The sequence below is a fragment of the Montipora foliosa genome, chromosome 3, assembly GCF_036669935.1.
Source record: "Montipora foliosa isolate CH-2021 chromosome 3, ASM3666993v2, whole genome shotgun sequence".
In the NCBI taxonomy this organism is placed as follows: Eukaryota; Metazoa; Cnidaria; class Anthozoa; order Scleractinia; family Acroporidae; genus Montipora; species Montipora foliosa.
In genome coordinates, this window is record NC_090871.1 from 16151841 (window position 1) to 16162210 (window position 10370).

Genomic DNA, 10370 nt, shown 5'->3' on the forward strand with positions numbered 1-10370 from the left:
ATGAAAGAGACCCAAGAAGACGGAGAAGAAACAAAACGACGAACCCACTCAACATTAAGAGCCATAACCTTACACTGAAAATCCACAACAGAGAAACCACCCAAACAAGAAGGCTGAACCACAACACGACGAGCGACCAAGTCCCGCTTACCGCTCCAGAAGAATTTAAAAATTAACGTATTTAATTCCACACTGACCCACCGGGGAACATAGATTAGAGAGGCCACGTACCACACACGGGAAAGGGCCAAGGCATTGATAACAAGTGACTTGCCCTTTTAAGATAACGATCGCTGACGCCAAGAGTTCAAAGCATTTTCCACCGCTGTGATACGCGGCCTCTAATTGTCCTCCTCCAGATTGCCCGGACCCAGAAAAACCCCCAACACCTTCACCTTCACCGACGACCAAGTAATGTTAACCAGTGAGTCATTGCGACCATTCCAACCACCTAACCACAAACCTTCGCATTTACCATAATTTAATTTATCCCCAGACCCCCTCTCGTACAAAGAATAAACATCAAAAACAGCCAAAATACCAGGAACAGAAGAAACAACCAGCGTAGTGTCATCAGCATAGGCAGAAACAACAGGCAAAGAAGACGAAGAACCAGGAAGAGACAAACCAGAAATTAAACCACTAGAGCGAATATTACATGCAAGAACCTCGGCAACTAAAACATAAAGGAGGGGGGAAAGGGGACATCCCTGCCTCACCCCACGAGATAACTTAAAAGAATTTGAAATATGACCATTAACATTAACACAACTACTCACATTATTGTAAAATAAATTAACCCACCCAACAAACGACTGCCCAAAACCCATAGCATACAAGGTAGAACGAAGGAACGTCCAATCAACCCTGTCGAATGCCTTTTCTTGATCAAGAGAAAGAAGAGCAGCAGGAGTACCAGATGAAGAGCGAAAATCAACAACATCACGAAGAAAAGCAACATTTTCCCCAATGAAACGGCCGGGAACACCACAAGACTGATCCTTATCAACAACCAAATGAATAACCTTAAGAAGACGAGCAGCAATAGACCGAGAAGCGATTTTGTAATCGACATTCAACAGGAAGATTGGACGCCAGTTTTTGGGATCGAGACGATCCCCTTTTTTAAACGATAAAGTAATGATACCTCGGCGCTGAGAGTGAGACAAAGAGCCTAAACCAAAAGCAGAATTCAAAACACAAACTAAATCAAAACCCAAAACATGCCAAAATTTTAAATAGAACTCCATGGGAAGGCCATCACAACCAGGAGCTTTACCACGGGCCATGCCCTGGAGAGCCGCAAAACACTCCTCCTGGCTGAGAAGACCTTCGCACACCTCACTATCATCATAAGGAAGAACTGAAGAAATGTTGGAAAAAAGGCCCAGCACGAGCATTAGAGTCACAAGGAGCAGCAGAGAAAAGATCCAAATAGAAAGAACGAAAAACATCACACAACCCATCCTTATCAGTAACCAAAGTACCATCACCAGCTCTCGGCGCCGAGATAATACGGTCAGTGCCGTTTTTCTTTTCGAGCCGGAAGAAATAGGCAGAGGAGGACTCACCCTCCTCCACCCACCTCGACCGGGCACGAACCTGAGCACCACGAGCAAGCTCAACATCCATAGCACGAAGACGAGACAAAGTAGAAAGGTAAACAGGAAGGAAAGAAAGACGACCAGAATCAACATGAACTTTTAAATGGGCAGCCAGTTTAGACAAAATATCACGCTCAACTACTTTACTTTTACCACGATTAACACAATAATTTATACTAATACGCTATATATGAGATTTGCCGCTGTCCCACCTCCCAGTGAGAGAAGAAAAAGAAGACTGACGAGACTGCCAATAGGACCAAAAAGTTGAGATGAAGTCGATATACTCGGCCTCATCCAAAACAGAAAGATTGAGCTTCCACAACCCCGGACCCGGAGGAACGGAGTTGGGGAGAGCCCATGAAAAAGAAAGAGCACAGTGGTCAGAAAAAGGACATGGTACAATGTCTACAGAAGACACATAAGGCACCCAAGCATACGAACAACCGATGAGGTCAATGCGCGATGCAAGGGCCTCATCGGGCCGGAACCAAGTGAAGGCAGAAATATTTGGGTGCCTTTCACGCCAAATATCCACCACACAACAATCCGAAAACAACTCCGACAACAAAGCAGAACTTTCACGAGAGACATCAAAAGGACAAGACCCACGGCGATCCCGAACACGGTCCAGGACCGTGTTGAAATCACCGCACAAAAGAGTAGGAACAGCAGGATCGATAGAGTCAACACAACGAACCAAAAAAGCGTCACGATTAGGATTACGGTTAGGAGCATAAATAGAAACAACCCGAAAAACAGAACCACGAAGAGAAAACTCAACCAAAACAAAACGACCATCAAACTCTCAAACAACAGACTTACACTCCAAACTGAAAGATACAAAACAACCACGCCACGAGAATGATTTGTACCAAAAGAACCAGCACACAAATAACCAAACCGAGAAAACCAAGAAAGAAGATCATCATTAGAGACCGCGTGGGTCTCCTGTAGACAAACTACCGAAGGAGAGAGATGGGACAACCACTGAAGAAATCCAAGACGCTTGTCACCATCCCTCAACCCATTAACGTTAACAGAAATTACAGTGAGAGCCATAATATAACAAAAAAGTAGTGACAAACCCATGACAAAAAACAAAAAGGTAGCGAGACAACGGCTAAATTAACGGCGCCTAGCAGGGCTAGGCGAGGGAGCACGACGACGGGACCTATGAGGATCCGGGCTTAGTGGAGGCCTCTCGTCCCCGGAACGGGACCGAGAACGAGAGGACGGACGGAGAGCCATCCCCGAGCCAGAACGAGTACTCACCCGGGGAGGAAGAGGAACGGTAAATGGAGGCGAGGTCTGGGAAGAGTTCCCAACCAGCCCTGAACCAAGATCGTCAGCAGAAGACGGTAAGGCCGCCTTCAACTTTTGTACCATAGCCAAAGTTTCCTCTCTGGACACAAGAGGGGGCAGCAACTCCCCCGAACCACTACGTGTAACCTTGACCGGGATTCTACACCGCACAGGCCTAGAATCAGAACTCAATAAGGCCGAACCGTCAGCCGAACCGTGAGCCCACCACACAAGAATAACAGACCCCGAAAGGGGAGAGAAAGTAGGGGAGGACTCCATTACCTCCTCCTGAGACTCACCGGCCTGACCGGTGGAAGCCCCCAAAACACTGTCACTGGGAGAGGGATCCAGAACTCTCTCCTCAGCCCCCCCAGCCCACTGACCAGCAGAGGCTGGCTAATCACTTTGTCGAGCTGATTATCACGAAGGGGCGATACTCATACTCTCACCAGCAGAAGAACCAGACTCTGGGGCAACTGGGGGCTCAACAGAGCCAGGCCCCACAACAGCCCCAACATCAGCATTAAGAACACCCTCATTCACGTCATTATCATTATCATTATCATTACCATTATCATCCACATTATCATCATTATCATTGTCGCTGTCGACATCAGGCCCGGTTACCCGGCACATACCAAGCTGGCTTGGGGCAATTGCGAACAAAGTGCCCCGCTTCATGACAGCGACGATATTTACCCTTTAAAGGGCAATCGGCAGCCTTATGGTTGTCATGGCAGATGTCACAGACAAGGGGCTGCCCCCTATACCAGACCCGACAATTTACCCCATCAATTTTGATACTCCTGGAGATTTCATGCTTGCGCACCATGCGCACCAACCGCGTACCAGTATAGACACCCGGGACAGTAGTCCATTGCTGGTGCTTAACTTCTTTTACGTCACCAAAAAATTTCAATGCCATCTTAACTTTGTCATTACTACCCTCAAAAGGGAACAAGATGACCGCACAGCGGACATCTCCAAAAAGTATGGACCCGGCATCCTCATAGGTCTTTTTATGGATGGGATCGATAAACGAATAATTCCCCCCGGACAGACCTGGATAGAATCCACCAGGCCAGCCAGGGAGTTAGCTATGATGCCGGCAACCCCGGCATGGGAGGTCCCAGCGGGGAAGCCGGACTTTACGATTAAAGTGCGCGTATTGCGCGGAACCATTATGATAATATGCTTTACCAATGGGGGAGGAACGCGTGATGAATCACAAAGAGAGTCTTTGTGGGAGGTTATCTAGCCATTAGAGTCATTAGAAACTAAAGTGGTTGATCTTCTATTAAAAAAAGGTAGTTTTTACGGGCACTTACTCTTTTAATAACATGGATGTCAAATTACTCGTTAATTTTGGCCAGATATTTCAGCGTTAATTTATGGTTTCACATGTGAAATTACAATGTTGCCATGGCAACTTTTCCTACAGTGGCAAAATGTCGTCTTATGAACGTAAATTGTCACCCATGACATTAATAGCTGATCATTTGGTCTACTCGTGAAATTAGGGAATGATTTCCCGCGCGTTTTGTTGAAAATCAAATAATTTCCCGATGGTTTATATTCCCTAATTTCACTCGTCACCATTTCATTATCGATACAAATTAAACAAAATCACAGTACGCAAAAATTAAGCACGTTTAGGGAACATTTGTATTCCAGCAAAAAAGCGATAGCGGAAATTGTATTGCATCGAAAAAACAACAGCGACATTTATCTCTAGCCAAATAGGCGACAGGTGGGCTGGTAAATGAGCGACAAAGTCACAACCCCCCTTGGAAGGCCTCTTTCATAAGATCATTAATTCACCTCAAATGGGATCTAGTGAGACCTCACAATTGACCACTGAGCTGCCCCCAGGTGGCTTGACTGATAGCACCAGATGGTAGGGCAATGCAGGGCAATAACACTGACGTCATGCGTCAAGCTTGGAATTTTTTACAGCCCTTCTTTTGCAGTTTCCGACAACTAAGGTGATCATTGACGAATGGAAAGCCTGAAAAATTTAGGCTTGAAACGGCATTTCAAGGATTCCGTAGTTGAAACATATTTCTTTGTTTTAAAACTATATATTTATACATAGCCCCTTAGTATTAACATCTTCAACGGGTTTTCTTACGAAAAGCTGCCAATTGGCTTGATAGCCTAATTGGTGGAGAATGGCACCGGTGTCATGTGCAGAGTTAATGGCGTTCAAGTCATGGCAACGCTTTGCATTCGTTAATCAGCGCTTAACTAACGCTTATTCCACGCCATCTTTAATTGTAACGTGCTTCTTTCCGTAGATTAATTATATATGTCTTTCAGATATTACCATGATCATCACCAGCAAAACATACAAATGAAGGGTCCAAAAGTCAATGATCGAGTCTTTCATTTTATCACAACGTCAACTCCTATCATAACTAAGTTCTGTAAATTTTGCACGATTAATTCATAAGCTGGCACTGGATCACGGTTTTCGCAAATAACACAGATAAAAAGCAGCATAGACAGTTGTTGGGTACACTGTACTGAAGGCTTGACCTTACAAGTCAGCTTATTACCGTCACCTTCAGGCAAGTTAGCTCTCGTTAATTGGATACACCACTTGCATTGAAGTTCTAAATACAAACTTTCTTATTTCTTCTTGTCGCCAGCAATAAATCAAAGGATTAAGAAGAGAATTTATCATCACGAAAGTGTGTGCCATTGCGCCAATTGACCCTAAAAGAAATTTTCTCTCCTGGAAAAATCCAATTGCAAACATAACAGTGTACAAAATTCCGGGTACCAAACATATTCCAACAGCACCGACCACTATGACGGTTGTCTTGAATGCTTTGTTCTGCTTAAGGAATGTTTCTACTTGTTCTTGCGGTAGCTGTTGAGCTTTAATCATCTTTTGGTGCCGACGAGTTTCAAAATAAAGGATTACGTTTGAAGAAGAAACGAAAACAACGCAAGCAAAAGCGATGTGAGAGGCAGAAATAAAATACAGGGCGCCGCTTCCGCGGATCAAGTGAGTAGGCAAACCAAAAGAACTGCTATACACCCAGCAAAACAAGACTCCGATCTTCATGTTTCGTGTTGTCATAACCGAAGGATACCAAAACGGATATTTGATTGCTATCATTTTCTCGCCGACAACCATCATGAGATGAAGAGCCGAGGAATAAGAAAGTACGATAATGCAAAGCTCGTGAATGAGATAGAAGACTCTAGCGATGTCGCTACCAAGCAGGTAGGCTGTTTTGCACAGAATAAACAAAGGCTGCGAGGTCAGACCTGTCAACACATCTGTGACTGCTAAACAGGCCAACATGATGTTCCCGTTGTTCTGAAGTCTTCGTCTTTTTTTTATTGCAATTATCACCAACGCGTTCAGTCCGATTGTGAATGGACAGGCTATAGTGTTAACGATGATGGTTATGGAAATAAAGACCAAGCTGAAGACATCTTTTTCTTCGCCATTCATCGTGAGGTTTGTCAAGTTGGAAACAGAGAAGTTTGCCATGTTACGAAAATAAGAAATGGAACACTGATTCTTTTTACTGGATAAATGCTGCTTAGCTACTGCCTTCCTTTCCGCTTTTAAGCACCACAAGAGAGCAAGTGTTCATGAGGAGCTTAACTTGGGTCAGGAATGTAGGTCCCCGCTGTTAAGGTAAAAAAAAATTACTAAAATCTCAGTGGGAGTTGTAACAAGACTCACACTAAAAAGGCAGAGCAAGAGACAAAGGGAGAGGGAGGTGTTAATCTCGACACATTTGTTGGGCCGACTTCGTCATAAAGTTTTTAACGACGACAAATATCTCAAATTACTTTAAATCAATTTTGAGTGACGTGTCAAAATAGTCCAGAGGCACAATAAATCAATCTGAAATATTTTCTAAAACACGGTTTACAACGCCCAGCATCATGCAATTAAAAAATGGAAAATTATTTCTTTATTCTCTTTATTTCAAACTAATTTAAACATGAAACGTTAGTGATGTATTGGTATATTTCTTAATTTAAACACAGGCAAATTATTTTGTCAGTTAACTTTCAGGCTACCGAGATGCAACTTGTTTTGCCTGGCATACACTTTTCTCAACAGCAACGGTGAATTGGTTCTTTTCTGATTTTAAAGCAATCCATTTTTAAGTTTTATACTTACGGAACTCGATAATTGAGGAATAAAACTCAACAGCTATAACACCTTCGAATATCTGCTTCACTAATTCTCCGGTTAAACATGAAACGTTAGTGATGTATTAGTGTATTTGTTAATTTAAACACAGGCAAATTATTTCATTCCTTTCAGGCTGCCGAGATGCAACTTGTTTCGCCTGGCATACACTTTTCTCAACAGCAACGGTGAATTGGTCCTTTTCTCATTTTAAAGCAAACCATTTTTAAGTTTTATACTTATGGAACTCGATAATTGAGGAATAAAACTCAACAGCTATAACACCTTCGAACATCTGCTTCCCTAATTCTCCGGCTAAACGTGAAACGTTAGTGATGTATTGATGTATTTGTTAATTTAAACACAGGCAAATTATTTCTTAACTTTCAGGCTACCGAGATATAACATGTTTTGCCTGGCATACACTTTTCTCAACAGCAACGGTGAATTGGTCCTTTTCTCATTTTAAAGCAATCTATTTTTAAGTTTTATACTTATGGAACTCGATAATTGAGGAATAAAACTCAACAGCTATAACACCTTCGAACATCTGCTTCACTAATTCTCCGGTTAAACATGAAACGTTAGTGATGTATTAGTGTATTTGTTAATTTAAACTTAGGCAAATTATTTCATTCCTTTCAGGCTGCCGAGATGCAACTTGTTTTGCCTGGCATACACTTTTCTCAACAGCAACGGTGAATTGGTTCTTTTCTGATTTTAAAGGAAACCATTTTTAAGTTTTATACTTATGGAACTCGATAATTGAGGAATAAAACTCAACAGCTATAACACCTTCGAACATCTGCTTCCCTAATTCTCCGGTTAAACATGAAACGTTAGTGATGTATTAGTGTATTTGTTAATTTAAACACAGGCAAATTATTTCTTTACTTTCAGGCTTCCGAGATGCAACTTGTTTCGCCTGGCATACACTTTTCTCAACAGCAACGGTGAATTGGTTTTTTTCTGATTTTAAAGCAATCTATTTTTAAGTTTTATACTTATGGAACTCGATAACTGAGGAATAAAAGTCAACAGCTATTACACGTTCGAATATCTGCTTCCCTAATTCTCCGGTTAAACATGAAACGTTAGTGATGTATTGGTATATTTGTTAATTTAAACGCAGGCAAATTATTTTGTCAGTTAACTTTCAGGCTGCGGGGATGCAACTTGTTTTGCCTGGCATACACTTTTCTCAACAGCAACGGTGAATTGGTTCTTTTCTGATTTTAAAGCAATCCATTTTTAAGTTTTACATGTAGAATATAGCACTGTACGGAAAGGACTGGGACCAATAAGATAGGTTGGTTGGTCCTACGTAGACAAAAATAAAAAGATGTTTGGTTGCAATTGTTGCGTGCCAAGAGTTCCCGCTAACAAAATTGGCGACCACGAAGGGACCTGGGATTAAATGAAGAAGAATATTACCGACTTACGACTCTTGGCGATCGATTTTGGTTTTTTTTTTTTAGCTTTGTTGTATTTTTCGCTCTGACCACGTGCTTCAAGTGCCCGCCATTTTGTACCGTATTTGCGGAGAAAAACGAAAACGTTCCGTTTATTTACACGATGGCAGAAGAACTTGAATTGGAAATACAGTCGCGCATTTATGCTGCAGATTGGAGTTCACTCGAGCGAACAGCCAAGTCCTTTAAAGCTGATATCGAAGGCAAGACGAGACTAGCCGTAGCGAAACATGTCCAGCGACTTGAGGAAGAGATTGGAAAATTAGGAGACACTGAAATCGTGCCGTATCTTGGAGATTTAAAACAACTATTGACGGAACAACCATCTGTGGGCAAAAAGGGCGAGGGTAAGAGTGGAAAACCAGTTATTAGTGATGTAAAACCACCGCAGGAAGACTTAGTTAAACCGGAGTCGACTGCTTTTGCGAGACAGGAAGCAGTCGTAAACCCGTCAAAGTCTCAAAAATGTAACCACTGCTGTAAATTTGGAGGAGAGCAAAGATTGCTTAGGAGATGTGGTCAATGCAAAAGTGTATGGTATTGCTCCAACAAGTGTCAAAAGGAGCATTGGCCCGAACACAAAGGGGTATGTCAAGCAATACGTTATCTGTCTGAAACAAGCAATTGTAAGTCAAAAGAGTTCATACCTTGTGTTAGCCATTTAACTCCAACTGAGCATGCTAAAGTTGTTGGCCTTGTTGGCAAGAAGTGCATGGTAAAGTGTTTGCTCAATGACTATGAACTTGATATGTTATGGGACACTGGTGCCCAAGTATCAATAATATCAATTCAATGGCTTCAGCAACACTTATAAGATATATCCATTAGACAGCTGTCAGAGCTCTTGGATGCAAAGTTGAATTTAACAGTAGTGAATGGGTCTGTGATACCCTACATTGGATGGGTGGAAGTTAGGGTGAAGTTGATCCCTCCCAGTAGCCATGGTAATCAAGGGGAACTAATAGTACCTTTACTTGTGACATCGGAAACATTAGACTGTCCAATTCTGTGATACAATGTTATTGAAGAGCTTGTGAACCAGGACCAGAATTCCAAGCCAATAATTTACAAGAGTTTTCCACAAACGGAGAGCACTAAACTAGATGCTATGGTGAACTTTATTCAGAACTCAACTTCAGGTGTCATTTGTAAAGTAAGAACTGGAAGGAAAAATGTTATAGTCCCTAAGAAAAGCACAATTGCTGTTAGCTGTCGTGCAAATACTGGACCTGGGTTGTTTGAACCAAACCAGTTGGCACATTTACCAGAGGGTTTGGAACTTTATGAGACTTTGCTATACATGAAACCAGGGAAAACATCTAGGGTGCAAATTGCTGTATGTAATGGAACTGATCATTACATTGTGCTTAATAGCCGCACCGCACTAGGAGTTCTCCAGGCAGTCAAGTCTGTGACAGAAGCAGATGTTCGATTGAGTGTATGTAGAACCTCGTGTGAACACCAACATCTCGAGCAGCATGAATCACAGGAATCAACGACGTTAGATATTCCTGGGAAGCAAGATAAACAAGGCATAAACCCCCTCCCAGCAGTTGACCTCAGTGGCTTGAATCATGACCAGCGGATTTTAACTGAAACAATGTTGAGGGAAGAGTATGAGTCATTTTCATCCAGTGAGCAAGATATCGGGTGTATCCCTGATCTGGAAATGGAGATTAATCTGAACGATAGCCAACCAGTGCAAAAGAAGTACACATCAATTCCTAGACCACTGTATCCAGAAGTAAAACAGTACATCGAGGATCTCCTGAACCAGAACTTTGTTAAAGAATCAAAGTCCCCATACTCCTCTCCAGTCGTCTG

At 42.4% G+C, this 10370-nt stretch overlaps 1 protein-coding gene across 1 annotated transcript; it reads right to left on the reverse strand.

Moving 5' to 3' along the window:
* Nucleotides 1-5030: 5030 nt before the first annotated feature.
* LOC137994534 (adenosine receptor A2a-like) lies at nt 5031-6591 on the reverse strand. Its single transcript, XM_068840117.1, has one exon. The coding sequence runs from the start codon at nt 6415-6417 to the stop codon at nt 5485-5487; it is 933 nt and encodes a 310-aa protein (XP_068696218.1). The 5' UTR covers nt 6418-6591; the 3' UTR covers nt 5031-5484.
* Between the last annotated feature and the right edge of the window lie 3779 nt (nt 6592-10370).